Here is a 27,626-nt window from a genome sequence, read left to right as displayed (position 1 = left end):
TGCAAGGACGATGGAAGGGAATGCAGGGATAGTGCGAGAGCACATCCTGTTGGAAAGGTTCATGTGTGAGGTAAGGTACCGTGAGATATTCCGGGAAAGAGGCTGACGCATTGTTCGCTCTTTGCATGTGGCGTTCTAGAAGAACGTGTCGAAGTATCCAGCACCCCGGCAAAACGGGGGTTATTTGTAAAAAGTAAAAAGAAAGGGAAAAGTTCGAAGTGTGGGTGACAGCCGGCAAAGAGGGTACAGGGTCTCATGGACCAACAAGACTACCTAGGTACCTCGGCAGGCAGATAGTTTGGGGGTTGAGTATGTATCAGCTTTGTTCCTTTGACATTTAAAGCTGCTTTCCGCTGCTGCACACACAACTGCTTCTCTGATCCTCCCCAAACACCACGCAGGATTTGATCAGTGACCTGCAATCCTTGTATCGCAACCTGCCTCGCAACCTGCCCGTTTTGCTGAACGACGTGGGGGGCTCATGTTCGGACGGATGGAGACGGCCGTGACTAAGTTTCGAGGATGATAGCAATCGTTGTTCATGACGTGCTTCTTTGCGTGCTCATCTGGTAGCATGTCACCATGCAGAGAAAACTTACAGGCCGTGGGAATATTGGTGCCCTACCGGTAGTAGAGGACGCCGACGCGCTGTAGATCGTTCCGTTCGGATGAATTCCCTTGTCTGGTCATTTGTTGTAGTCTTCTCGATGGCACCTGCTTGTTATCCTGAGTTTTGGGCGTCATGATGAAAATGTTGGTGTGTTTTTTCGTGTAGTATCGGTCGGCAACGGGAGAAAATCCGTCTAGTGGTGAACCAACTCAGCCTCAGGATAACAGGGGTTACGCGCAGAGTGCATTCATGTGTAATTCGGGACGTTATGCAAGTGTTCCATGGATCGCAGGCGGTCAGAAATGTGGTAGTCAGTAATGTAAGCAGTTTACGCAACGTCTGTGATCAGCGCAAGGGGCCGGGGTCCCATGAGAGGTAGAAGCGTCGACGTGGGTTTAATGGCGTCTGCGAGCTGACATTTTTTACTACGGCGATATGCCAATGACTGGCAACGGTACTTGCAGTCGGAGAGGTTGATGTTGACGGGACGGGTTGCAACTGCTACAGACAGCATCGAAGTCTGTGTGGAGTCCGTGGTAACCTGCCGATTCGGGGAGCCATAGATTTCGATGTTGCCATCAAAGAGGAGACAGTCTGACAGGTCTGAGGTCGCCAAACCATGGCGATATGACGACGTCGGTGGCATGTGATAAAACCATTCGCTTTGCAAAACATTGGTTGAAGGAGCACAGGAGGTTCTCGGATCTCGAGATAAGGTAGGGAGAGCTGTGGTGAGGATAGGCGACTCCACTAGGTGCCAAGAGGCCAGGGTTTATTTTTCCGCAAAGATCGTGCGCTAAATGTGTTTAGCTCCGATGCTTGCCGTGATCATCCTTCGAGCGGCAACGATAACAACGGCAACCCAGGCACAAGCCGTGAAAGCTTCAACACTCGGCTTGCAACATGGTGGCTTGCGGGAGGACCTGTGGTCTGCGCGGGGGCTGCCCGGCAGAAGGGGGGGGGGTTTACTTACCTCGTCACTGTCGCAGATGTAGCGGTGATGGGCCTCGGACGGGCATCCGGCCACTGGAAGGCTTGGAAGCTGCACAGAAGCCCGGTTGGCCAGCAAGCTGCATCTTGCTCAATTAGGAAAGTGTCTGTAACCCCTTCCAGTATCATGAACCAAAAAATGAAGCGATTGTGAATCCACGACCCGCATTATCGCGACTCTCACAACTCTCGCCGCTTCCTTCCTGCGAGAACCAGCTCCCGTCCTGTCGGCCAAACTGTTCCGTCTGACGCCGCGGGCGATAAGGCTCAACAACGCACCAAGCGAATGGTTGCAGTGTCACGTCACCAAAAAAAAAAAAACACCACCGTGGGGGGGGGCCTCGGAGCAATTGGAAGCCTTGCATCTCTGGGACTGATCTGTTTTCCCTCCGACCGACTGATACCAGAAAACAACCACGAACACACACACAGATACAACAATTTCTCACCGAGCGCTCATTTGGGCTGTAACCCGGCGAGCTTGAGCATCTGGGCTGCAGCATTGGCCACGGCTCTTCACAATCGCTAATTTGCCCTGCATCATATCTACAATAACCCTGAAGCGAACATAGTTATTTGGAATTTTTCCTCTACTTCGTACGCCAGTGGTTATCATCGATTCGCTTGCCGGACCACCAAAAATGGCTCCCAGCGCGGCGATCACAGGCTTTGGACAAGGCAAGCTCGAAACTGGTTGTTTGTCTCTTTCTCAACAAGATTCCAACAGCTCAGAAAGACCGTTCTTAGTACGGCAGCTCAAAGCTCGCAGCACCGGAATCGGCCCCTTAAATCCCGTCCGTTCGGGGCCCGTGGAGTACTTACGAAGAGGTAACCAACATCTTCTACAGCTCGGATTCGTGGCACCGCGGCTCAGGCTGAACCACAACTGTGCATCATCCTCGACGAATGTTTCGTTCGCAATCCTACTGTCAATGAATTGTGATGGAGTTTTGGATGGGGTCAGACGTTAGCTGTTGGCGCCAGGGCTCTGTGCTGCCTTCATCCGTCTCTGGCCTAGAATAACACTGATCACAATTCTTTCCAAAGTCGAGCATTATTGGGACATGATGTCTATTTTATATCTCTTCATCGGTTCCGTTTAGGTTCCTTGGAGAGCAGAGACATGGCGCCCTTTATTTTTGGGCTGTCACCCCTCTTCATCAATATAGATGAGGCACTCTCACGATGCACAAGGACGGAGTGTGACCGGATGGATGGCTATTTTCTAGACATCGCTGGTTCGGCTGTCTGGAAGGGCAACTCGAAGTCATTTGCTAACAGTTCGCAAACATCATGGTTGATCCAGCCGGGAATCACGGAGCTCTCGGTCTTTCACACAGCACGTCCGAGGATGTGTGTGGCTCCGTTGCCCCTGGTTCTCCCCTCCTTCCCGTCATAGAACTCGTTCACCCAGTCAACCATCCTGGCGATTGACTCTAGCTGCACCCGCTGCACCCCTTGGTTACGCTCCCCACTTCTGGTGTCTAGATCGTTGCAGTGCCTGCCTCCGGGGATGAGATGCACTGGCGCGTCAGGCGTACTTTCCAGAGGTCGTCCAGGGCGGGATATGCTCGAGACAGATCCAGAGCGCCAGGGGTCGAATTCTCTGTCGCTGCGTTAGCAAAACAAGGAGAAAGAAGTTGACTCTGTGGAAGACGTACCCGTTCGTCCATATTAACCGAGTTGTTTTCACGAACCAGCCGCTGGTCAGTTGGTTGACGTCGGCCTCTGTCTTGCCCAGTGAGAGACCCGACCTGGCGTCCCCCTGGTCTGGAAACATCAGGCGGCACTGACGCTCAAAGTACTCGGGACTAACGTGGCGGGACATGATGGATGGTTGCCCTGCCGGTGCGCCTGTCTGCCAGTAAAAGAAGGGCTCATTGCAAAGCATCCAGAACCACTGCCTGTTGAAGGTGTTGCTGACCGAGTAGTCGGTGTAGAACGGACTGGTCACGTTGTAGCTGTCGTAGCAGCCAGTCGAGTTGACCTGGGCCCAGTCTTCATAGCCATAGTTGCTGCAGGCATCGGGTAGGAATTCGTGCTTGAACCAGGCAGAGTAGTTGATCAGAGCTTTTTGCAGCCCAACACCGTTGCTTACCGGCGAGGAGGTAGGAGCTCCGCTTGGGAACCACAGCTCAGTGCCCCATCCGTCAAGATCTACGGGACGAACCCCCTGAATGGTGTCGCACATTTGGTAGAAACGGTGGTAGCTGGAGGTGATGGCTTTGTTAGGGTTCCATTGTCAGTGAGGCCAGATGAGGTAGGCACAAGCAAGCGTAATGGCGGAACACCTACAAATGTACTGCCACTCTGCCAACGCAAACCCAACCGCTCTGTTTGTCTTTGTTAGGCGCCACAAGGTCCCTTGATTTCTCCATGAGCTGAGACGTACGACGCAAAATCCCCTTTCTCCTTGATGTCCCCCAGTCCAAAGCCTTCTTTCAGACTTTTCACCTCTTCCTCACTGCCATGTTCCAAAACCTGGTCGATATGAGCCGTGATCTTCTCAAAATCTTTGCTACAGTTCCGCGGCATGCCCTCCCAGATAGGTGTGAAGTATTCCCAGAAGTGTCGGATGGCTTGAACGGGTGCCGAGCTCGCATGGTAGGCCCAAAAGGTCCCGGGAGACAGGTGGTCGAGCCAGGCGGCGAGATTGCCAGAGTAGGAGCCTCCTACAAAAATCCATGGAGCCTTGGGGGCGTTGGACCGACCGGATTCATCAAACGGAAGCTGAACTTGGCGGGCGAAATGAGCAAAATCAGCGACAGAATCGTTGAGGGTCAGGTACGTCAGGTTGACCGTGGAGAGGTGGGAGAAGGGAGAGGAATCGCCCCAGTAACGGTCTTTTGTGTCATTTTAGCCGGTGACCCATCTCGTGCCTGAGGGGAGGGTTGAAAATTTACGTTCAATCAGGAGGATTGCAGCTCCAATGGCCTGGGCATAGAGACCAACTATGGTCTGGTTTGTCAAGAAACCGCTGTAATATTCGGCGCTGGCCTCTCCTGGAGAAAATACCACCACCTGTACGTGACTTTAGTGATTGACCTCGGGCGACAAGAAAAGGGGAAGGAAATACAGGAGAGCCCGGGCCATCCCAGTAGGTGGTATCCCACCAGTATCTCTGACTGAACGTCCCCAAAGATGGGTTAGAGTGGTCAATCAATTGGCTGAACCTGCTTTCACTGCCCATCAAGGTGTCTAGGCTGAGTGTTGCGATGTTGGGCTGGGGGGCTGGAGGCAAGGGCAGTAAGGCACCGACACGCCCTAGGAAGGTCAAAACAAGGACAGACGGCTTCATTTTGAAGCCCAAGAGCAAAAGGTGAAAAGACTAGACATGAAGAGAGAGAGAGAGAGTCACAAGATTCAGGGCATTGCTGATGTGTATATTTGAGCCACTTGACAGAACAGCATGTAGGTAGGTAGCATTGCAACGAAACACACCCATACCTCCATGCTGCAGTCTATCTATCTGGAGTTACACCACCGGCTTCAAAGCAACCCGTCAATACAGGCAGACTCACAGGGTCGGTTCAGGAACTGAGAGGTAGCCCAGAGGTGCCTCAGCATGCGAGATAAAGTGAGGCTGATCAGCAGATCATTTGTAGTGAGGGCCGAGAGCATCTTGGTTTTCTGGAAAATGCAAAAATAACCGAAAGAGCATAGCCATGGGCGTTCTGTGCAAGAGTTGAAATCATGGTAGCGACTCAAATCAAACAGTATGGTTGGAAATAAGGGATGGTGACCGTGAGTGAGTTCCGGCTAAGTGAGCTCGGCGAGTTGTGTTGCACCCGCCCATCTCCGAGCTGGATGGCCTCGTCTTGTAGATGACGAGCCGGAGACAAGACTTGGTCGGCTAGTGTTTGTTGGTGGTTGGGACGACAGCTGGGAAATGGCCCGTGCACAAAAAACGACCCATAGGCTTCACGTGATTCCACACGTGCCTTGATCCTTGCTCAGACTTACAGTGGCAGTCAGCACTGACCACCTCAAGGTTGGGAGCTCCACTGGCTTCTCAGCGACAGTAGCCAGAGCTCCGAGAACAGAAGCGCAAGCATCACCACCTCGAACCCCCCTCGCAATTGTCGACGCTAGCCCGCCTCAATTGCAGCAAAAATGGCGACAGGCACGGCTTCCGAGATCCCGCGGCGTATGTTGCTTCCCCCATTCGCAACCTATTATCTCCGTCATATTGGCTAACGTAACGAGCACACAGAGGCGACCCGCGAGGAGATGCGTGATGCCAAACTCCCCATGGCGTACCGCGACAGCTGCGGCCACCTCTTGATCCCCCTCAACCGTTGTCGCCAGGACACATACTACCTTCCCTGGAAGTGCAACGTACGGATTCTACCCCAGCGTCCCTGTCAACCGACTGGCCCCCGAACCGCTCTCATCGCGGGGTAGCTGACAATACTGACCACACCACAGGACGAGAGACATAGCTACGAAAAGTGCCAGTACGTCGAGTTCAAGAAGCGGGTGGCCAAGATGGACGAGCTCAGAGAGGCCAAGGGAGGTGCGCGGAGTAACTAGAGTGGTGGAAGACGGCGGGGAAACGAACGGGCGAGCACAGGAATCACAAGATGGGCTTGTAGTGTACATACAGAATAAGAAGATGAAGCATGGTGGTCTAGGCTGGGAAACCATAGACGGCAATTGCATCGCACACGAGCAAATACCTGCCTGGGAATCTCGAGGACCAGGAAGCTGACAATCCGGGCATAGCTGAGGCGCAGGGACAGAACAGTGTCTGTTCAGTACAACAACATTGCTCGGGCTTGTCCATCATCAGGCTACGAGCTAGGCAATCTGGTTCGCTTATATTTAGTCTATAAAGCTCTAGGGTTGTGCCGACCCGCCTATCTATCTAGGACCCCCTCTCTGTGCGAATTTCTCGAGATTTTCAGGTCTTTGTGGAAATGGATTCTTCCATCAACTTTTGGTGAGACAATGGGGACCCCCTTTTCATCGTGTTTGCCAAGCACCATCTTATACCTGACGGCCCAAAGACCGGAGTTCCGACTGCTCAGATACGGATTGTTCAGGTACTTTTTCACAGCCACCGGGGCCTGCTTCTTCTTTCTGTTCCCGGTGGCCATGGAAATAAACGCGTTGTCGATGTCTGACCACTCCCCAAAAGCCTTGAAAAAGAGGTCGGTGTCGGTCATGCCTTGCGCTTCACCCTCTCGCAATAATTGTCCCTTGCGGAGCATAGAGAAACCTCCCCAGCCGTTGGCCAACCACTCAGTCATGGCAACGGTGTAATTTTTCTCTTCACGAATATGCTCTTCAATCCGCGTGCCATTGACATGCTCTTGGAGAACCCATTTCGCAAAGACAATTCTGTCCCCTTCGGGCCTCGCCAGTGAGGCATTCACCCTCAAGCCTCCTATCTGAAGAAAGCGGCCATCGGCGTGCCTCTCGGACACGAAGTTCTCCAACGCAGCTCTCATCGCCTTCGCGGTGATCAGCTTCAATACAAGCTGGTTCTGGAACGGCAAGCAATCAATGATGTCAGCCCCGATCACTTCGAACTGTCGCTGCTCCTCAGATGCGGATCCAAGAATCCGGTCACATCTTATGGCACCAGACGGGAACAGGACTATGTCAGCGTCGTAGTAGGCCATCATGGAATCGGCAATGAAATTGCCAACCTTGGTCTCAGAATGCCGGACAGCTGCCTCTTTAGCGTTGATCCTGGAGCGAGAGACGAAAAGGGGCTTGGTGGTCAAGCTGGCGAGGTCAGGAGTGACAGTGTCAATTGTCTTGAGCATGCGGACCGAGGGAGAAAGAGATGCAAAAGGTGGGTAGCGTTCAAGCAACACAGCCACCTGTCAGTCTTTGCAAGGAGACCTCAAGGCAATAAGGACAAGATACGACGCCTACCTTTGACACTGTCCAGCTCCGGCAAGTCCTCGCCCTCTTTTTTGACGCACATCTCCACCACACTCAACCCTTCCCACGCCGCGCCGTTTTGACGACCCTTGATCTCTGGACTGGTGACCTCGTATCGACCACTGCCCACCTTACCCTTGCTTTCCCCCTCGCTGTGCTGGGACTGCATCACAATCTCAGGGTAAAAAGTCCCCACGGCCTCACGGTCATAACCTCCAAAGATAAAATCCACCCTCTCGAGCCCCTTTTCCTGCGTCGCACCACTGAGAAGGAGGTCCTCCGCCAGTCTCATATTCGTCACGGCAACCACAAGATCAACCCTGTACTCTGTCCTCAGCACCTTTGCAGGTGGATTTCGCTTCACTCACAAGAAACTGCTTGTGCTCCTTAGGTAGATCATCTAACACATTGGTGGAGTGGACATCCCAGTCCATGCCAACCATGCCAAAGAAGCCAATCTTGTACTTTCCCTGCTGCCGGATATCAAAGACGCGTTGGGCTGAAGGAGATACCAGCGCGGCGGCGGGGGACACGACGAGATTGGTCTTGGGGGCGGAGATACCGGCGTCTTGAAAGCAAAATGCGGAGGACTGTGCTTCTGAGGAGCGATGTTTGGGAGAGGCAGAAGCCAGCCCGAACGGGGGAAAGGTAGGCTCTCTGGGGGAGCTGCTGGGGGTATCTAATATCAGCCAGTACACGGCACACAGAAATGACAACGGGAGTTGGGAACATGCCAGAGATGCAGCACACTACATCAATGGGCAGCTGTGATAAAACAGTCGTGATCCCCTCCGCATTTGTAGTGGCTTGCCCGTTCGGGGTAGCTGGGGCAAAGACGCCACTGCTGAGAACCACAATCGGGGTGGAGGAGTTTTTAGGATTGCCCCGGAGTTCAACCTTCAAGGGGTTCCCCCCGTTTTTGGCCGACTCGAGCATGGTGGTAAAGCAAGCGACATGCTCCCGGTTTAGCGAGTGGTACACATCGTTGAAATGGTAGATTGTCAACACGTCGCTGCAGCCAAGTTTGGGTTTGGGCTGGGCGACCCCGGGCTTGAGATGCTCCGGGAGGTCATCGACGTGAGTAGTTGTGTGTGGGCCCGGGTAGACTTCCTCTCCAATGACCAGACCTATTGCCAACATACACTGGCAGGCAAAACTTCGTTTCATCGCCTTTTGTTCGTGTGGTCTGCAGGCAAAGAACGATGCAGAATGGTGGTGGCCGCTGTGTTTTGGATTTGACAAAAGAGTGTCGGGTCACCCAGGACAAAGTGGTTTAAATGAGAGACGTGGGTGCGACTGAATGGTTGGCGAGAGCAAAGGGGGAGAATACAAGGAGCACAGCGCAAGGCTGGCGGGTTTGTGTATATAGGGGGGCTTGCCCACCGGTTCCGAAGTTGGAGAGGATGGCGCCCTGACTGCAGCCACCAGCGAGGGAATTCCACAAGGCGCTCAACCTTAAAACACCATCAAAGTTTCCAGTCCGTTTCGAAGTTTGAGGTCTGCGTGATTCCCCGGGAATTAGGACTGGAGTTGTTGACCGCAAGGACAGAAACTTGAACTGTTTCTGTTCTGGGCATGTCAACAGTGTCATGAAATCCCCATTATATCAATTGCGGGTAAAACATTGAGCATGAGGCCGAAGAGGAGGACATTCAACAACTACAATCAGAATGGAGAAAACATCCAATGTCTTTGCTTGGGAACCTACCCCTGCCAAGACGCTGAAAGCAAGCCATAACCACGCTTCGGATGTCCAGAGACTACATCACCATGAAACAAAAAGCAAAAGGGAGCCGAAGTAATTGACAAAAGGTCTTGTGATTAACCTTGGTTTGTATAGACAAGGCAAATAATTAAATATGTACAAGAATTCTAAAACACCCTACTCCATCCACCTCGTTGATAAATAGTTTTTGTATTTACCAGAACTTCCACCAATTCTCATAAACAGAAGGATGGGCGTTCTGGACGAGCTGCTGGGCAAACTCGTCGTGCCAATGGCCGGCGCGGGGAGCGTTGAAGTAGCCACACTCGCCATCAGACTCACCGCCGGGCTTGATCCAGACAATGGCGTCAACGACGGTGTTGTTGGTGTTGGTGGAGGGAGCGGGTCCGAATCCGGAGGGGGCAACGTTGCACCACTCACCCCTATTACACGTAAAATGTTAGCTTGAGGTCCATCGAAAGAAATGCCAGGGGAAACATACCACTCCTTGCGGGCACCGGGGTTGGCGACACGGCCCTGGTCAACAATGAAGTGAGCAGGAAGGCCGCGCTCCTCGAGATGGGGGGCCAGGCTGGAGGCATAGTGGCTCTCATCCCAGCTGTTGCTCCACTCGGTGTAGTTCTCACGGACGACGGCGTGAAGGGGATTGTAGTTGGAGACGTTGGTGGCGAAACCACGAATCTTGTTCTTCTTGCCGGAAGCCTCGTCGGCTCTCTTCAAGACCTCAGCGAACTCATCGGCAGCGAGGGGAAGGTTGTCGTTCCACCCAAGCCAGCCACCGTGGGCGGCGTCAATATAGAGGTGGACGTGGTCCTGCTGGAGCTGGGTGATGGCATGGGCGATGCCATCACGGTAGGTGTCAACGGCACCGGCACAGAGGGGGATGTTGAGGTTGGTGACCAGGTTTCCGAGCGAATCGGGCTCGAGGACAATGGCGAACTCGAGGTCCTTGGCGGCGGCGACCTTTTGGGCGTAGGGCTTGACAAACTCCTCCTTGTAGCGCTCAAAGCCGTTCTCGCCGCTCAGGAGCTCACCGGCGGACTCGCCAGCGGAGCAATCTCTGTCGGGGAGGTTGTAAAGGACGAGACCGACGATCTGCTTCTTGCCGGTCGTCTTCTGGACACGGCGGGCGGTGGCGATGGCCTCGTCGATTCTGGAGAGCTCAGAGAGACGGGAGACCCAGACGAAGGTGCTGACCTTCTGGGCCTGAAGGGTGCGGAAAGCGTTCTTGACATCGCCCTTCTTGAGGAAGCTCTTGTAGGTCTGAGTGAGCTTGTTGGACCACTCGGGGTTGACGAACTGGGTCTTGCCAACGAAGGGGTTGGAGACGTCGCCCTTGGGAGGGGTGGGCTTCTTGGGGGAGGTAGGGACGGCAGCCACGAGGGCGCCGGTGGCCAGAGCGGCAATCAAGACGTCGGCACGCATGGTGATGGTAGGTCCAAGAAGAAGGCTGGATGGAGTGGGAGACAGAGCTGGAGAGGCTGGCTGAAGAAGCAAGAAAGACTCCCCCATCTTGAGGTCGTCGTCGGATGCCTCTTATACCAGTTCATCTGGCTCGCTCCCCCAGGTTTCCCTTCCGAATCGGTTCGCCATGACAGCCCACCTCCGTTAGCCAAGTTGCAACGGCCAGGATGTCGACGGGTTTCCCGGCGTCGAAGGAGACGTCGTGCCGGCACCATGGACAGAGTGGGCGATGGCCCACTCGGAACGACACATCGCGCTGGTAGGCTAAGGTCTTGGCCTGGGGTGCGGCTCCCGGTTGCCCTCCCGAAGATCCGTTTCCTCCACGTCCCAAAGAGGAAACACAGAAACATTGCGTGATGGGAGACGGTGTTGCCCATGTGGGCTCACGGTAGCGACAAGACCTCAAGCTGCATTGACCAATTTCCCAGCGGTCAAGGGAACCTCTTTCCAAGGACACGCAGATATATTGGATCGGGAGCCCAGCCCGGACGAGATGCTCGAGAGGGTTGATGAGGACCTCCTGGACCTTTCTCGAGCGCTCGACATGCCACACGCTACCTAGTGGTGCCTGGCGCAATATAGTGCCTTGTCTGGGCACTGAAGAGCCGCACTTGAACCGAACTGACGACATCTCGGAAGAATACATGTCGGCCTCCGCTGCGTGTGAATGCTGGCATCGAAATGGGCGTTCTGCATCAGCCTTTAGCATGCTAATTTTGGAGAACAGTTGGCCTAGCCGGGGAAGCCAAGATGTGTTCCTGCATCCTGTTGGCCTGAGTTGACTGGCGTGACTGGATGGAAGATGATGAACAGGATCGTGATAAGACAAAGCTTATCAAGCAATCACCCATCGGAGATGCTCGGTTGTAAGTTGATGATGAATATGCCATCTGTACAAATGCAATGTTTAATAATCGGTGATATTGTATTTTGAAAGGGGTCTTTCTGCAAGCTCACCATATCCAGGTTATCCAGGTACGAAATAGACAACAATGAATTGTCGCTGTCGCCAAAAATCCAATGGCAGTGTCAACTGTCAAGTTTGAAGATGGAGAGGAGTGGGGCCGAACCCCGCAAAGTATGGGGAAGTTGTCTCGCCGCCTGCCGAACTCCAAAGCACCGAGGCGATGCGGGCAGCACATGACTAATGCTTCCCCAAATGGCCGTGAATCGCTTTGGAATCGCCCGCCGGCCCGGTTGAAGCTGTCATCTTTTGAAACTAGCAAAAAGGGCTCGAATCTTGCGTTGACTGATTGATTCTCTCCATTCATTGCGCCATTGACCGCCATTGACCGCCATTGACCCCCTTGCACCCTTCTTTACCCTACCTACAGACCGACCCAGACGTGCCCTGGAACCGACGGCCCGAGCCTGTGATTGCGGATAGCCTTGCGTTGCCTTGCGTTGCCTTGCACCACCCGTCACCGGCCACCGACAGCCACACGCGCGTGCCAGCCCCTCCATCCCATTCCAGTCCCGTCGCAATGCCCGGCCAGCAGCCAGACGAATGGCAACACCACGCCGAGAGGACGACCAGCCAGTTGCCCTCCTTCTACTCTCCCCCAACAGACGCCCAGCACTCGTCGCAAGGTGATGCCGATGTGTCGCACCCCGACTTCTCCTTTTCTTCCGACCCCGCAGTCGGCACTTCTGCCACATCACCGTCCACGCCCAAGGACGGAGACAGCAGCAGTAATGATAATGACAGCAACGGCGACGACAATGATGGCGCAGGGACACCATCAAATGCGCCGCCGCCCAGTTCGCTGCTGTCGCCAGCCTTCACACCTCCCGCCACCCCAGGGACCGCTACTCCGTCCAGCCTATTGCTCTCAGAACCGCGCGGCGTCCCAGTCGACAGTTCGGTTCCCTCCGGCGGTTGTGGATCCAAACACCCACGACTCCTCGAGCAACTCCCTCAGGTAGAATGCATCGTCCGCGCGCGTATCCCGACCACCACAGGCGCCGAGATGTTTCTCCACCTCTACACCAACAATGTGGACAACAAGGAACATTTGGCCATCGTGTTTGGAAACACGATCCGCAGCAAGTCACTCGATGCCGTACGCGAGGGCGAGACCGAGATGGATCGCCTTGTGCGGGGCGCCTACACGGGCAGACTGTACCCAGGGAGAACGACAAGCCTGGAAAAGGCTGATGGCTCGGCAACAGAGAGACAAGAACCAGAAGAGGCTGACAAGAGCCAACCACCTCTGGTCAGGATACACAGCGAGTGTTACACAGGCGAAACCGTTTGGTCTGCGCGCTGTGACTGTGGCGAGCAGCTCGACGAGGCTGCGCGGCTCATGTCTCTGCCTTCAAACAAAGCAGGAGGCATCATCATCTATCTGCGGCAGGAGGGTCGCGGCATCGGGCTGGGTGAGAAGCTCAAGGCTTACAATCTGCAGGATTTGGGGTCGGACACAGTCGAGGCAAACCTGCTCTTGAGACATCCCGCTGATGCGCGGAGCTACGGCCTTGCAACAGCCATGCTGCTTGACCTCAGTCAGAAAGAAGTGCGTCTCTTGACCAACAACCCAGACAAGATTCGCGCCGTGGAGGGACCAAACAGGGAGGTGGTGGTGAAGGAGCGTGTGGCCATGGTGCCTCTGTCGTGGAAGGGCAAGGGCGGCTTCAGGGCGCCCGAGGTGGAAGGATATCTGAAGACAAAGGTGAGATATTCTGTGCTTCTACGCTGCACCATGGCAAATGCTAACCGCGAGGCACCCGCAGATCGAAAAGATGGGGCATCTCTTAGACCCAGGCGCGTTGCCGAGGTAATCCTACTCGAGGAAATGGTTGACGATTGGGATTGTGGCAAGCTCGGAGAAGAAGCACGTGTATATCTGTATATTCGCAAAGTAGATACCTGGATTAGCGACCGCAGAAAATGGGTAGACTTTTGGATCACGCATTGGCATCGTGAATGTTGAAGCTCGACACCCTCAGGGGTACTCGGTCTGCCACCCTCAGGGTTACGATGCCCATGTCGTAGTTGGTGGTTCTTAGCACTAGGGTTATCGCAGTCCGCGCAAAAACCCACCCCACTATCGATAAGATAAGATGCAAGCTGCAAGACGCGGCAACTTTCCACAGTTCACCCGCGACAGCCTGGCGACAGCTATGGTCCCAAAGCTTCGCACGCGTCAATCCGTCGATCCCGTCAATCCGTCACTCATTTTTACTTTTTGTTCTTCTCTGCGTGCTCCAGTCTATTTTTCTCGCGACGACGTTTTTCCCGGAATTTTCTTTTCTACGCATCATCAACCATCCAGATTCAACCTGTTCAATACCAGTCAACTCGACTGAAACATGCGTTTGCGACTGGTGGTCCGCCGCCATGCCCTCCCTGACGTACGAGTCGTCTTCAGCTGCAAGACGGAGAATGACCCAACCATTGCAAACTTACTGGAACAAGTCAACGAGATTATCCCCCTAGAGAGCAACGAATGGGGTTTGGAGGACTACACCATCGAGTTGAGACAGAAGGACACGGGCACCGCCTTTGACTTCTTCCACTTCCAGCAAGTGGCCGACGTACTGAAGGATGATGAAGAGATTTAGTACGTTTGTTCCGTCCCGCGCCTTTGTACTCGACGAAGCGATCCAAACTAACATGTGCCACTTATTCTTAGCATTCGCCCACTTGTTACAAATGATCGAAGGAAGCGTCGCTTGAGCGGCCGCGATCAGATCACCAATGACGGCCGTCATCTTCTTGACGGTATCCCTTTCGGCCGCCCTCGCCTAAGAGCTGCCTACAGCAGACCTGCAGTGGATATACCGCCCTTGAAACGCCCACGACTTACCTACGATCCACATGGCGAGGAAGAAGACGACGATGCTCAACAGCTTATGATCACCGAGTCTGGCGAACGGGGACGGAAGAAAGCCCGCAGGGCCGGAAGTGTCAGGTTCAGTGCGCCATATGACGCCGACTCGGACGAGGATGTAGAAGACGACGATTTTGGTGGTCAGAATGTGAACGAGGACGAGTCGGATATGGAGCCCATCGATGAGGATGACATGGAAGAACAAGGGTTGGACTCAGATTCAGACGAGGATGCAGACCTCGAGGAAGATGTTCAAGATGATGAGTCCGATCTCGAGGCTGAACTAAGGGACCTGGGGAATGATATGGAACCCGAGAAAGGCGAGAACAGCATAACATACGGTGAGGAGCGCGGCGTCAATGCACGAAGGAAGGCGAAGGAAGTCGAGGCTCCCATCGACAGTCGAAAGCGTGGTACCAAGCGACCAAGGGACAGTAATGAGGAAGACGACAGCGACGCTGAATCGGTTGCGTCCGTGATCAAGCATTACGATCAGCATGGATTCCCGAGCGGTTCCATCCTTAATGGCACTGCTTCTAGATACATGGTCGAGGAGATGCGCAAGAAAGGAGAACCTGTCAACCTTCCTGTGCACACCAAGTTCGAGGATGATGATGATGAAGGCCAGAATGATGCCCTGGAAGAGGATGCCAATGAAGCTAGCCATCACTCGTCTTCTGAAGAATCAGGCACTAGCGACAGCGAAAGTGACAGTGGACCCGAAGTGGCGTCCTCGAAAGTCTGCCCACCTGTACCAGGCTCCTCAGAACATGATCTCACTGACTCGAACCCGGATGGCGACGACGACCTGAGCCGTGACGAGGATGAGAATAACGAGGAGGCCCAAACCACTGCCGACACCAAGCCATCTGGGGGCGACGACAGTGATGGCCATAGCGACAGGGACGATGACGACGACGGCAGCAGCAATAGTGAGAGCGACAATGAGTACCACGATGATGCCGACAGCGATGGCGCCAGTGACGGTAGTGATGAGGGTGTGGATCTCGCCGGTGATCCCAAGTCTGATGATGATCAAAACAGCAGTGCACCTGATTCTGACCAGGATTCAAGCGGTAAAAGTGATTCCGATGAAGCTGACTCCAGCGACGAGGACTCTGACGGCTCTTCAATCGATGATTCGAACGGTGAATCAAGTGACGACGACAGCTCGGCAAGTGAAAGTTCCAGCCAAGAGGCGGCTTCCAGCGGTGAAGATTCCTCGAGCGACATCGATTCCTCCAGCGATGATGATTCCTCCAGCGATGGCGAATCCTCAAGCGGTGATGACACTTCTGTTGGCCAAGAGCGTGCTGTCCCAGAACCCAAAAAGATCGCGCCCAGTCCCATTAAGACCCTGCAAGTCACCGAAGCACCGGCCGTTCAAAGTGAAGATGCGGGTCCACCTCGCCCTGGGGAAGGCAAGCCATCCACTCGGAAAAGAAACGCTCGACGAAGGGCTCTGGCGCAGGCAAAGAAGGCTGATGCTCGCGCTGAGGCATTAGCGGCGCTAGCTCCTACGGCTCCGAGTACTGGTATGACCGAGGCAGACTCTACCGAGCTTGCCAGTGTAACTGAGATTATCGCTGCGAAGAAGGCACAGATGCTGGAGCGCATTGGAGCTTTGACTGGAATGATTGTGGAGGAGTTGCAAGGCGATGCCCCCAGCCAGCCAGCTTCGGCTCACGATGCGGCTCCAGCGGCTCAAGCAACATCTCGGCTGTCTGAAACAACTGTGGCACCCCATAAGGACGCTGCCTGCGATGCGGACGGGGATCCAGATGCCTGGCGAGCCAAGATCAATTATAGGGCTGTCGAGTGCTGCCAGGAGGGCGTGGAGCTCAGTGAGCCTCCATTCCCGTTTGTCCAACGTTGGGATCCCCAGCAGAAATACCAACACGGTGGCCGCAAGAAGAGGAAGCAGCGTACTAAAGACGAGTATCAGCTTCAAGATGAAGAGACGCCGAAAACGAAAAAGAGAAGGCCAGACGTGGGTGGCATTGGGGACTATAGCTATGATGACAGAGGGCCATATTACCACGAGGCAAGCACGGAATATGGCGAGACTACCCTGAACTACGATGACGAGCCGCAGGAACAACCCGAGCGCAGTGTATCAGAGGTTCGGGAGGAGGAGGAAGAGGATGACCTTCCGCCGCTTCCCGCAGACCCTTCGACTCTCCCCTTGCTGCAGCCTGGAAGTGCTGCGCCTGGTATGATTCTTACTTGGCAGCAACTTTTGATGTCCAAGGCGACGAGTTGGGCGCCCCAAGTGTCACGCCTGACGGGAATCATTATCAATCTGGAGGGTCATGGTGTTCTTCGGGTCCGGCTTGCCAAAAGAGATCAGTACTTGGACCGAAACGAAAAGGTTTACGATGACGAGGGCAAGCGTGTCTACGACAAGTTTGAACTTCCGGGCATGGATGAGGAAGATGAGGAGGAGGAGGAGGAGGGTTACCGGACCCTGGATTTATCTGAAATGATGGAGCCCCGCGTCCTGCAGTATCCCTCTCAAATAGTTCCAGGTACGCCTTTGGTGGAGGAGCCATCACCGTCCCATACCGCCAACAACCTCGAAAAGACCACGAGCGCTCAAACATCGGCAACCCTCGGGCATGAAGCACCGGAACAATCTACTGACGAGACATCACAGGTGGATATCAACACTCAGACTCTTGAGGAAAGCGTCATCCCCGAATCTTGTGACCCCAATGGCTCCAGTGAAGATCAGGAGGCCCAGGCCGCTCAGGTGATGTCTGTCGAAGATATATCCATGACGGAAGACAGGCGGCACGAAATCAGTCAGCTGATCAGCGAAGCTGGCTTCCGCAAGGAGGTTGATCCATCCATTGCCAATGACGCACTCTCAAACCGCAGTAGCCACTCGCCCTCACGACAGCTGACGGGTATGTCGCATGATGCGTTGCCGAGACCATTTGAATCCTCGCAGCCTCAAAGCGACTTGGGATCTCGCCGTGCTTCACGCGGTACAACCAACGGCGTTGATTCGCGGCCGATTTGGCTGGAGCCTTTTAATGGGTTCTCGGATGCCATCTCGCTGCCGCCGTCTAAGCATCGGGTTGAGTCCCCCAAACTAGCCCTACCGCCCTCGGAGATTGGCAGCATCCAGAACGAGAGGCAAGTTGACCCATACTTCAGCATCGATCTGGCCGACTCTTCGCTTAATGCACTCGAGGATGACTCTGCCAACCGAGATGCACTCCGCAGCTCGCCTCCTTATGCCATGGAAGATGAACCCAGCGAGGTCGAAAGCCATGAGGAGGATGAGCAATCAGAGGATGAGCAGGCAGAAGAGGAGGACAATGTTCCAACGCCTCGTCCTTCTCGCCTTGCACGGGCTGTTTCCGAGTCTTCGTCATCAGACGAATCCCTGCCATCGGTGAGCGAGCTCTGCACTCAGCCTTCGACCAATAACAGTTCGGGTGTGCCGGCCCGGGACCCGGTCCAGGTTGACGTCATTCCACTAGGGAAGTCGCGCATGTCAAAGACAACGGCAGATGCGGAATATGAGGAAGCCATGCGGCGGCTGGATGACATGGAGGGCGAGTCTGAAGACTCTAACGACTCTGGCAAATCAGATTCTGATGATGGGGATTCGAGCTCAGACTCGGATATTCCCAACGTCCGCAGAGGCCCATCCACACTTGCACGGAGGCTCATGGTGAAGCCCATTGAGAAGCCGTCGCCTAGGAAGTCACAGCACCTCAAGCAAAGCTCCATGGCAAAGATCAAGATGGAACCTGTGTCGTCCCATACCGAGACTTGCCGGCGTAGAAGCGCGCGCACTTCGGCTCAGTTTCAAGTCCCGAAGAGGTCACAGGTGATATCACTACTTAGCAGTCCCGAGCCTGCGTTGGAAGAAAACTACGCAGAGGACGACATTGACGAGACATATAAGGATTCGCAGGACTCTGACTGGCCCGATGGTGACGGCTGGGTCAAGAGGAGGCCGACGTCAGCAGCAAGGCGGGTTAGCTTGAGCAAGCGAGGTATGAGTGTACCGGCTTCTTCTCTCGGCCTTCTGCGGGAGAAGGCGTCGGTTCCGCAGAGAATTGCAAGCTCGCAGCAGCCGGATAGCGCCAGCAGTCAGGGTTTGGCCAGGGCAAGGAAGCGGATAGCAGATGGCCTCTTTCACAAGTGATGAGATGATGGGATAATGGGATATTGGGATACACATGTAGTGTAGATACTATCATGTATAATAGGTATGGCACGTATGGCTGCATTATGGTAATGATCAACAGGCACTGATTGTCTTCTGTTGCTGTCTCACCCGCAGTGTCGGGATGTTTCGTTGCAGATGCCGATATCATGTGGCGTTAGCTTCCGAGGGTTGTACGTAAATTGCGCGATGAGGATCGGGCCACGGGTACTTTGAGAATGTACCACGGTAGTATTCGTTACCCCACTACAGATGCAATTCGAGGCCTAGCCAGCGGTCTGTTTGAAGCTTTGGGCTCCTTTGCAAGCTTGGCATCAAGACCATGTTTTCAAATCAGCTTGGCTCATTGGTGATGGGGCTGAGCTGCAGACCAAAAAGTCTACCGGCGCGAAGCAAGGAACAATGGCCCGGAGCGGTGAAATAAAATAAAAAGAAGCCCTCGATGGGACGGACTGACACGACACAAGAGAGGGGTCGACAACACACTCGCACTGTCCGTCCCAGCGGATGCTGTCTTCAGATATCTCTACCTTAACTGTCTCGCCTGCGGGTGGCCCTTATCTTCTCCACTTTTTATTCTTCTGCAGCTGCCCGATGTTGGGTTTTCTGATATGATATTGCAAATGTCGTGAGCAGGCAGGATCTGTTTGCCATTCATTCTCTTTTTTTTATATTCGTAATCTTTTGCAAGTCGTACCGTCATCTCAGTCTCCAAATTAAAACAGCAGGCATTTTACCTGCGGGGCCGGAAAGGGGTGAGGTGAGAGGGGAGCTCTGACAGCTCCACCCCGCCCACACAACCCACAGCACACTGTGTCTAGGCCCGTTCCACAGACAGTTGACGCAGGGATCTTCCTTTGTGTCGGAAGCAGTAGTGACGACAAGCTCGACGATCACCACAAACTCAAATAACGGAGCTTGCCCACATCTCAGGGCACCACCCAGCAGCACCCCGACACGCACGCCCGCCACGAACAGAGCCGCACGCCTCAACCACTTAACAGGACCTGTCAAACAATCTGATACCTTACCTTGTCGACACTTGTTTTCTATCAGTCGTCATCGTCATAAGAGGAAGCGCCCTCCCATTTCCACCTTTTTCAGCTCTTCCGAGAGCCAGGGCACAGCGTCCGAGCAAGGGACCAGGGGCACGAGAAGCCACCCAGAGATAAGGCACTCTCGCGCAGAGCAGCGTCTCGCCGACCGCAATTTCATTCTTCAATCACACGCACGCCATATACAACTGTTATACACCACCGCCGCCGACTCTTTCTGTTGCTTTCCTCCATCCCGTCCTTCGCCATCAAATAACGACACACACATAGCACGTCCGAGAACTCCTCCAATGGTCCCGCCGTTTGCACCAGCACCCCCTTCGAATGCAGCACGCTACGCATTGATCGAATCTCCATCTCCATCTTCAGTCTTGTTTTCCCAACACATCTCAGCCTCTCCAATATCTGTATCATCATCATGAACGCCACCGCCAACTCGTCTTCCTACAGCACCGCCCGTGCCACCATGTTTGATCTGCGCTCCTCTCCAGTGCCGACCATGATGCACCACCACGACCGCGACCTGGCGCTGCAAAAGTACTATCTCCTGCACGAGCAGCACGAGTCACTCCGTCAGCACCTCGATGAGCTCCGATCGCCCCAGTCGGCTTCCTTTTTCTCCTCGCCCTCCACCACTACGTCATCACTCTCGCCTACCGGCATCATTCCCGCCCCGGCCGTGTCGTCCTCGCGTCACCAGTTCCGCAGCTCGTCCATCCCGACCATTATGATGAAGAGATCTGGGTCGTCGGGCTGCCTGGGGGAAGTCGCCCAGGAGGAGGCCAAACTGTGTGACGTCAACGAGGGCATCAAGAGGGTGCTGACGGAGCTGCTCAACTGTGAGGCGGTGAGAGGCGATCGCGCGTTTCGGACGTGGGTCCAGAGCCGACTCATGGATACCGAGCGGGAACTCCGGAGTGGAAGGAGAAGACGGAGCGCGCCCGACGCTTAAATGGCGACGCGGGCGACGACCCAAACACAATTCCCCTTTCACGAGGGTTCCTGCAGTAGGGCTCCAGGACAAGGTTGGTCGGTCTAACGCCACGCCCTCCACTCCTAACATACCACCGACATCGAACCAGAGTAATGCGAAGGAAGGATGAGATGCAGTCTAGGTCGAAGCATATTTGGGATTTCTTTTCTTTTTCTTTGCTTTGTCACTGTTTGCATTCAGCTAGGTGTTGGGAGTCGACTTTTCTGTCTTTTTTGTCTCTTGGTTCATCAGCAAGCAAAACAAGCAGGCACACACACACTGTCATACAGCTACCTGTAAGAATCACGACCCATCCGTTTTGAACTCTTTTTCGGTATCGGGGAGTCAACTTCGAGGCATTGCTCTTCTCTGTGTCTGGGTTTTTGGACTGGGTTTCGGTAAAGGGCAACATCATGGCAGGATATAAAAATGGAAGGAACTTTTTTGGCAACGGGGATTTAAAGGATATTTATTCTTTAGTAAGTGGTGTGTTCAATACAAGGGATGGAATTCTTCGTGTCTCGCTTTTCCCTGCATGTTTCGGAGAGGTTGGTTCTTCCATGCATATTGCGCCACATCTGTCCCTGAGGCTGGTGATGTGCTGGACTGGAAAGGAGCGCAAGCCACAACACAACATTCAACATCAATGATATGCCTTGGTGTGTGGGGGTTTCAGCTCACAAGGCCAACACGACGAGGCATGGTGTTTACTTCATTTATTTTTCTGTTCTTATCACTTGTTGTGAGTGACTATTAGATTAGACTTCATCTTTTCTCTCTCTTTGACTTGTGTGCGTTGTGTCTGTGCCATGTACCTCCTTGTATCCCCCCTTCCACTCTACCTCCCACGACAACCTCAGAAACTCTTCAACCTATATGGTCCGCGGACAGAATGCACCATTCCCCTACCCATGTTGAAAAGATACATGACACTATTGGGAACCATGTAGGTGAGCTGTCGTGTTCCGAGCCTAGGCCCATTTCTCTCTGCCCCCACCCAGCCTTGGTTGGCTATCGGTTGAGCTGTCGAGGGATGAGGGAGTACAAGATAGATTAAAACCTCCGCACTCGCCAAATGCCCGCGATGAATGACCAAAAGAGCAGAGCAGCACGCGCTTCTGCAACCGAGCTCGAAAGCGTGTGACAATAACAACGACAACGGCAGCAGCGGCAGCGGCAGCGGCAGCGGCAACACGAGAAAAGAAACAAAAGAGAGAAGTGATGGGTTTTCAGACATGTACATGTATTTTGGTTTCTCCTTCACAGACAGTCTCTGTCTGTCTCTCCGTCCCAGCCTCTCCGGCTTTTCCTCTTGCATCTCTCCTTCTCTGTATTCTTGTGACAGTAAATTGCGATTTTGGGGGAATCTTTTGATGTTGATAGCGGTACACAACCAAAGAAAGAGAAGGAAAAAAGAGAGCCAATGCTTTTTCTTTCAAGGTTTTGAGAGGTCAACATTGAGATACCTAGACCAGAAGGAGCACAAAAATCAAAAGTGAAAAACGAAAACAGAGACAACCATGCCAAAACGAGGGAAAAGAAATACAACTAAAAAATCAATCGCTCACTGGGATCTTTGCCTGTTGCTTTGACAGCAAGATCGTGCCAATTTTGATTAGAGAGGGAAGAGAGAAAAAAAGGAAAGCAAGAACGACGACGGGTGGCTGCTTCGCATCGAGTTGTCAGGTTTGTTGGTGCTGCTGTCTCCCTCTGTTCCATGTAGATAGGTGGTGGGTGTGGAGTAGGAGGGCGCTCAAGATAGACCTTCCCTCCTCTGCAGCTGTGTAACCCCCAACCTCGACTCGCACAATTGTTGGTGTTGTCGACTTCGGCCAGTGCCCATCCACACCTCAACGCACTGTTCTATTTTCCATGCTCAGCCAGCCAGCCACCCCCATATTTGGGCCTTGACCCACACGCACGTCTTGTGTGTGTGTTGCCACCTGGGATTGATTACCAGGTAGGTAGGTGCCTCCAACCAACCAAACATCACTCTACACAAAGCCCGAGACTAGTGCCGGGTGGCAACAGCAGCATGATGCCTCTCATACGCAGACGACAGGGAAGGCAGCGACGGCCCGTCATGCCCACCGCCAGTCTCGTGTCCAGCCCCCGCCGCGGCGTATGCAGAGTCCCTTCGGCCAGAAGCGTCGGTCGACCCGGAGCTGGTACCGTACGGGCTCATGTCAAAGGCTGCTGGCCCCTGGCTGTTCGAGAAGGCTGCAGCGCGTTCCGAGTCGCTAAAGATACTTTCTGGGCCGCTGGACTCGGTGCGAGAGGAGCCGTAGCTGTCGTAGCTCGATTCTGTGGCCGTTGGGGGTTTGTTGGCCCCTGAGAGAGGTGGGTAGGTGGAGGAGCGGTGACTGGTCGTGGTGGTGGTGGTGGCGGCGGTGGAAGAAGGAACAGGAAGCACACGATCCGACTGAGACGATGGCAACGAAGCTGACATGTTTGTGAAGGAGAAATTCGGCCCGTCCCCGGCGGCTGAGTGGCCCCGGACTGCTGAGTAGGCCGATGGTGGGGGGGTTGTGTAGGTGGTTGGGGATGCGGTTACTTCTGGATCCAGATACATGCTGCCGTACCCGCTCGGAGATTTCATGCTCCTGCTAGATGGCCAAGCTGGGGCCCCAGGCATGGACATGACCGGGATGCCGCTGGGGGCATCGTGATGGGCTTCTCCGGTGGGGACCGGCAAACCATAACCCCCAAAGTTGTCCACATCAGAGTGGACCCCGTACGCTAGGCCGTGTGGCGAGGAGCTGTATGCGGCCGTGTAATACGCTGGTTTGACCGGGACGTATGAGTAGCCGCCGCCATGTGTGCTGCCTCTGTACGATGAGATACCTGTAATGTCGGTAGTGCTGCCGTGTCCCATATGATGCCCAGTGGTGGATAAAAGGTCGGAAGCGTAGGCTGTTGCGTGCGGACTGGGAGAGGCATGATACGTGGGCGCGCGGGATGCGTGGTATAATCTGGCATCACCAACATTGTAGCCAAAAGGACTATCGCCAACCGGCTCACTTCGGATAAAAGGGGCTTCTCTTGATTGAACCTGGCGCTTGTTAGACAACCCGTAAGTGATGACACAAGTAGTGAAGCTCACCCTTAGAAACTGACACGGCTCGGCATTGGCATTCTTGCAGTTCGAGCATGGCTGCCCTTGCCCCGGGTCACCACTGCATCTGATCTTTCGCTTTCTACACCTTCCACACTAAGCCAGGTAGGAATACAGTGTCAGCATAAGGGAACTGAGCTGGTTGGTGGGTGGACTCATGAAAAGAATAGGTAAGGTATGGACGTACAGCAACAGCGATTCTTTTTCTTTGTGGTGTGGAGTCTGACCCATCCATACCTCCGTGCCCTCCTTGATCAGACATACTCAGGTGTCCACGCGAGTGGCCGTCGTGAAGAGGGTGTGAAGGAAGCTGGTAGCCGTGCCCGTGGTGACGGTGGTGGTGTCTATCAGAGTCCAGAGACGGCAAACTAGTGGGAGATGAATAATATACAGCTGGATACGGTCGGCTAGTGTTGTTGTAACTCGATCGGCTGCCGAGTCGTGGAGGTAGGCCGAGTCCACCGAGTCCTGGGACGAGTCCGCCGCCGCCGATGAGTGTGGTGTGAGTGTCGGATGTCGTAGAACCCGAGGACGACGAAGACGACGATGAAGACGACGAGGAGGAAGGGGTATAACACTGGGACTGGGTCTGGGACACCATTTGAATTTTCCGGTTTCTCGCCTTCGTCCTTGGTTTTAGAGAGTGAGTCTCAAAGTCTGGCTGTTGTTTAGACTTGTCTGTCTCTGTCGTCTGCTGTGGCTTGCGAGTGTGGTTATTATTATCGAGACGTAGAATAGCTGACAGGTTGAGCGTGTGTCTGGTGATGGTGGGTGGGGAAGGGGGGGGGGTACAGCAGCGTTGTGTGCAGAGGGTGTAAATTGTCCGGTCACTTAACACCGCAACTCGAAATTCCGATCGATCCAGAATGAAGCAGACTGGAACCTGGCCCTAGGATACAAATCGGCCGCCGTGGATGCCCTGATAGGCTGCGACTCGCCTCGAACACCTCTCACCGAGAATGGAAAACAAAAAAACGATCCCCCTGGAGTCGAGAGTCGGGGCTGAGTTATGGGCAGGAACCAAGACAGCAAAACCCGGGCCCAAAGCTGAAGTCTCCCAGGACTGGTCTCCCCTGCTGTTCTGGTTTGATAGATGGGGAAGCGGGGGGTGGACGCCAAAGACCTGGAATTGACGCACATGAGCAACGCTGGACCGATCAAAGCGCTCGCCGTGGAAGCACAGGACAACGAAAAGCACATGTCCCCTCGGCCGAGAAGTGGAATAGTGGGGAGATGAATGATCAGAGGTAGGATAGGAGTGAGACATGGTACACAAACCTTTCCGGTCCCAACTTCTGGAATTGGTCTGAATCAAAAACAAAACCTTCCCCCAGCGTAATCTACGTCCGATCCAGTGGTTGACAATCGATTGGTGTCCTCAAGTTGATTTCGTCAGACTGTCTTGGACGTGCAGAGTGAGCGGAAAGCTGGCTTGGTTGTATGGCCTTTGTCTCCCTCTCGATGAGCGGGGATGATGAAACAGAAGAGACCCAAAAGACACAAGGGGCAGAATAGGGATGTATGATGTGATCTGTGAAATGTTGAGCTTGGCACAAGGTCCAGTTTCACTATCAGGAGCAAAGAAAGAAACCGAGCGAGACAAGATAAGACACTAGACGAGTGAAGAGGAAGAAAGTCAGGCGAGGAGAGGAAAAAAAGGGGGGGAGGGAAAGGTGGACATGCAAGTGTCATGATGTTATAAAGACTTGTGTATCACCTCGTGCTGTCCGTTTCTCGTTCGATAGGTATAAGGTCGGTTAGTTCCCCCACGTACCCTGTGTGTATTGGGTCATCTGTTTGCATCCATTTCTGTCAGCTGTATGATGGGTCGCTGGCAGTCCTTTGCGATGACGGCGGCGCCAGAAACGCTGAAGGGTGGGCACACACGACATGGACAGGCCTGGTTCCCCCAGGGATATTTCCCTTGACATGATGTGCTACCACGGTCTTGACCTTGGCCCGTCGCCCTGTCTTGTGGTTCTCTCTCTGGTCCTACACGTCTAGTTTTGACAGCGGAGCATGAAGTACCTCCAGAAAGATTCGAGTTGCCTTTGATTTAGCGCGAGGCTAATGATGGACATGTCGGGTACATGCATCGGAAAAAGCCACCTGATGTAGGGATGGGCATCTTTTCGCAGCTACATGTACCCATTTGGCATCAGATGGCAGGCCAAAGGGGCAACGGCCAGGGGCCACATCAATCATGAGTACATGGCACTGTGGTAAGATGCTGTACCAGCTTTTCAACGTCGAGGCTGGTCCAACATGGAGACGGCCACCTCCAAGAAAACTGCCTAGTCCGACACAAGTACCGGGAAAGTATCTCGTTGAGTACCTCTGTTTCTTGATGCTGCATTTGGCAAGTGTCGACTTGCCTGCCGACGAGTGGACCATTTGTGCTACTAACCTATAGCTTTCGACTGAGATTGACTGTGGAGAGTGAAAGGAGAGTAAAATCAAGATGTCCAGGGGTAAAGTGACACCTCACTCGAAAAGTCGAAAAGTCCCTCTCCCCCACCCTCACTCACTGTCTGAGGGCAAACGAATCAAAAGCAGAGTCGAAAATCTTTGCGTCTCGATGCGCAATCGCCTCTGATAAGGTGGTTTGCTTGATTCTTGGCCCAAAATGTGTCATTGTGCACTTGGATTTAGCGAAGCAATCGAGTTTTCGCACAACGTGATGCAGCCATCTCAAAGAGGAGAAGTGGGCTGGGGACAACGCATAAATGGTGAGCATTCTTGTCCCTTGTACAACTTATGGATATGGAAGAGGCCGGTGTTTGTGCTGCTGGCCAGTGCTGGTGTCAGCGGCAGGTTGTGCAATTGCACCATTGGGTCTTGTAGAATGATGATATCTGACCTGAATAGTTACCTGGTACAAACGAACAAATCTGTTTGATTTTTTCTTGAATACCTATCGTATACATCAGACGCTAGACTCCGTATTAATTCCTTTTCTTGTCCACTGTGCAAACATGAGCCCCCGGCTGCAGATTGAAGTCGCCATCCCCCCATCTCAAAACGGATGGCCAGGTAGGTAAGGTGTTGAACAGAGAGATTGACCGTTCCGATATCAAGAGAGAAAAAACTGCACATTTGATGCTTGCTGGCCCAGAGAGAAAATAGTGTTACCCTGAGACTTGGAAGGCGGGATTGTGTGGGTGGTAATTGGTAATCGATCGGATCGGATAACCACCGAGTGCCAATGACAGCTCGCTCTGGGTGTCAAGCAAGGTACGAAGATGATCGAAGACTCTGCATTTTCAACTAAAAGTAGCTTTGATGTACCCGCGCCAAGTTTGCACAGTGCAACTGTCTGCGGAAGCTGGAGCAGCTAGACCACATACCTACGTCCCACCTCGACCATCCAGAGATCTGTGTTTATCGTCGTCTGCATCCGCGGCACATGTTGGCGTCTGCAGCAGTGAGCATGGTGCAGTCAAGACCGGGAGCCCCTGGGTCTCCCTAAAAATTCTATCACATTCTGTCACTGAGACCTCCTGGCATGCTCCCATCGTCTGCTTCTCCCGCAAGCGAAAATATGACCGATCTACTTTTCCCCCTGGAAGCTGGCATACAAGGCAGGGAATCCGATTTGTCGGCCGCCCCGTTGAAAACGGGAGCCCGAAGATCTCCCCACAGTCAGTCATGCTTTACATATTCGCCGCAACAGTCACGGGGACTGGGGAAGCGTGGGCTATGCGGTGAACAATCATGCATGTTGCAAACACACGATACAGGTGCCCGGCACTGCTGGTCCTGGAGTCCCCGGCCCTTCT

At 53.8% G+C, this 27,626-nt stretch overlaps 9 protein-coding genes across 9 annotated transcripts; 5 read left to right on the top strand and 4 right to left on the bottom strand.

Annotated features, from left to right (window-relative positions):
* Positions 1-2,015: 2,015 nt before the first annotated feature.
* On the bottom strand, positions 2,016-5,454 carry QC764_213780 (uncharacterized protein). The gene is made up of 6 exons (XM_062945081.1): positions 4,677-5,454; positions 4,504-4,621; positions 3,993-4,443; positions 3,896-3,933; positions 3,262-3,823; positions 2,016-3,206 (listed from the first exon to the last, which is right to left on the bottom strand). Exons 1-6 carry the CDS (start codon positions 4,896-4,898, stop codon positions 2,933-2,935), a joined length of 1,665 nt encoding a protein of 554 aa, XP_062804001.1. The 5' UTR covers positions 4,899-5,454; the 3' UTR covers positions 2,016-2,932.
* On the top strand, positions 5,256-8,412 carry QC764_213790 (uncharacterized protein). The gene is made up of 5 exons (XM_062945082.1): positions 5,256-5,747; positions 5,814-5,938; positions 6,029-6,998; positions 7,473-7,886; positions 7,946-8,412. The coding sequence occupies exons 1-3, from the start codon at positions 5,714-5,716 to the stop codon at positions 6,131-6,133; spliced, it is 264 nt and encodes an 87-aa protein (XP_062804000.1). The 5' UTR covers positions 5,256-5,713; the 3' UTR covers positions 6,134-6,998; positions 7,473-7,886; positions 7,946-8,412.
* QC764_213795 (uncharacterized protein) lies at positions 6,440-8,431 on the bottom strand (the record flags this gene model as incomplete). Its single annotated transcript, XM_062945083.1, has 4 exons — positions 6,440-7,431; positions 7,494-7,835; positions 7,864-8,085; positions 8,246-8,431. The coding sequence occupies 4 exons, from the start codon at positions 8,429-8,431 to the stop codon at positions 6,460-6,462; spliced, it is 1,722 nt and encodes a 573-aa protein (XP_062803999.1). The 3' UTR covers positions 6,440-6,459.
* An 858-nt stretch (positions 8,432-9,289) lies between these two features.
* Positions 9,290-11,858, bottom strand: CEL6B (1,4-beta-D-glucan cellobiohydrolase cel6b). The gene is made up of 2 exons (XM_062945084.1): positions 9,703-11,858; positions 9,290-9,643 (listed from the first exon to the last, which is right to left on the bottom strand). The coding sequence occupies exons 1-2, from the start codon at positions 10,731-10,733 to the stop codon at positions 9,415-9,417; spliced, it is 1,260 nt and encodes a 419-aa protein (XP_062803998.1). The 5' UTR covers positions 10,734-11,858; the 3' UTR covers positions 9,290-9,414.
* A 311-nt stretch (positions 11,859-12,169) lies between these two features.
* RIB1 (GTP cyclohydrolase II) lies at positions 12,170-13,466 on the top strand (the record flags this gene model as incomplete). The annotated part of the gene is made up of 2 exons (XM_062945085.1): positions 12,170-13,357; positions 13,419-13,466. The coding sequence occupies 2 exons, from the start codon at positions 12,170-12,172 to the stop codon at positions 13,464-13,466; spliced, it is 1,236 nt and encodes a 411-aa protein (XP_062803997.1).
* A 307-nt stretch (positions 13,467-13,773) lies between these two features.
* QC764_213820 (uncharacterized protein) lies at positions 13,774-18,683 on the top strand (the record flags this gene model as incomplete). Its single annotated transcript, XM_062945086.1, has 2 exons — positions 13,774-14,248; positions 14,321-18,683. The coding sequence occupies exons 1-2, from the start codon at positions 13,998-14,000 to the stop codon at positions 18,681-18,683; spliced, it is 4,614 nt and encodes a 1,537-aa protein (XP_062803996.1). The 5' UTR covers positions 13,774-13,997.
* A 1,494-nt stretch (positions 18,684-20,177) lies between these two features.
* QC764_213830 (uncharacterized protein) lies at positions 20,178-20,711 on the top strand (the record flags this gene model as incomplete). The annotated part of the gene is made up of 1 exon (XM_062945087.1): positions 20,178-20,711. One exon carries the CDS (start codon positions 20,178-20,180, stop codon positions 20,709-20,711), a length of 534 nt encoding a protein of 177 aa, XP_062803995.1.
* Positions 20,712-22,029: 1,318 nt separating this feature from the next.
* Positions 22,030-26,335, bottom strand: QC764_0045880 (uncharacterized protein). Its single transcript, XM_062940333.1, has 4 exons — positions 25,126-26,335; positions 24,035-24,970; positions 23,836-23,943; positions 22,030-23,784 (listed from the first exon to the last, which is right to left on the bottom strand). The coding sequence occupies exons 2-4, from the start codon at positions 24,446-24,448 to the stop codon at positions 22,744-22,746; spliced, it is 1,563 nt and encodes a 520-aa protein (XP_062803993.1). The 5' UTR covers positions 24,449-24,970; positions 25,126-26,335; the 3' UTR covers positions 22,030-22,743.
* Positions 22,816-23,933, top strand: QC764_0045890 (uncharacterized protein; the record flags this gene model as incomplete). Its single annotated transcript, XM_062940334.1, is given in 3 exon segments — positions 22,816-22,854; positions 22,865-23,002; positions 23,192-23,933. 3 exon segments carry the CDS (start codon positions 22,816-22,818, stop codon positions 23,240-23,242), a joined length of 228 nt encoding a protein of 75 aa, XP_062803994.1. The 3' UTR covers positions 23,243-23,933.
* Positions 26,336-27,626: the final 1,291 nt, after the last annotated feature.

This window comes from Podospora pseudoanserina, chromosome 2 (assembly GCF_035222485.1).
Source record: "Podospora pseudoanserina strain CBS 124.78 chromosome 2, whole genome shotgun sequence".
NCBI classification, from domain to species: Eukaryota; Fungi; Ascomycota; class Sordariomycetes; order Sordariales; family Podosporaceae; genus Podospora; species Podospora pseudoanserina.
The sequence above is the reverse complement of the archived record's forward strand: the minus strand, read 5'-3'. Positions and strand labels throughout refer to the sequence as shown.

Coding starts and splice junctions, on each gene's coding strand:
- QC764_0045880 (XM_062940333.1), bottom strand. CDS start 24,448: ATGGTGTCCCAGACCCAGTCCCAGTGTTATACCCCTTCCTCCTCGTCG. Junction 23,944..24,034: donor GAAAAAGAATCGCTGTTGCT/GTACGTCCATAC, acceptor TACCTGGCTTAG/TGTGGAAGGTGTAGAAAGCG. Junction 23,785..23,835: donor AGCCGTGTCAGTTTCTAAGG/GTGAGCTTCACT, acceptor AACAAGCGCCAG/GTTCAATCAAGAGAAGCCCC.
- QC764_213780 (XM_062945081.1), bottom strand. CDS start 4,898: ATGAAGCCGTCTGTCCTTGTTTTGACCTTCCTAGGGCGTGTCGGTGCC. Junction 4,444..4,503: donor TGCAATCCTCCTGATTGAAC/GTAAATTTTCAA, acceptor ATGACACAAAAG/ACCGTTACTGGGGCGATTCC. Junction 3,824..3,895: donor GGCAGAGTGGCAGTACATTT/GTAGGTGTTCCG, acceptor ACCCTAACAAAG/CCATCACCTCCAGCTACCAC.
- QC764_213790 (XM_062945082.1), top strand. CDS start 5,714: ATGGCGACAGGCACGGCTTCCGAGATCCCGCGGC. Junction 5,748..5,813: donor GGCTTCCGAGATCCCGCGGC/GTATGTTGCTTC, acceptor ACGAGCACACAG/AGGCGACCCGCGAGGAGATG. Junction 5,939..6,028: donor ACCTTCCCTGGAAGTGCAAC/GTACGGATTCTA, acceptor ACCACACCACAG/GACGAGAGACATAGCTACGA.
- CEL6B (XM_062945084.1), bottom strand. CDS start 10,733: ATGGGGGAGTCTTTCTTGCTTCTTCAGCCAGCCTCTCCAGCTCTGTCT. Junction 9,644..9,702: donor CCCGGTGCCCGCAAGGAGTG/GTATGTTTCCCC, acceptor TACGTGTAATAG/GGGTGAGTGGTGCAACGTTG.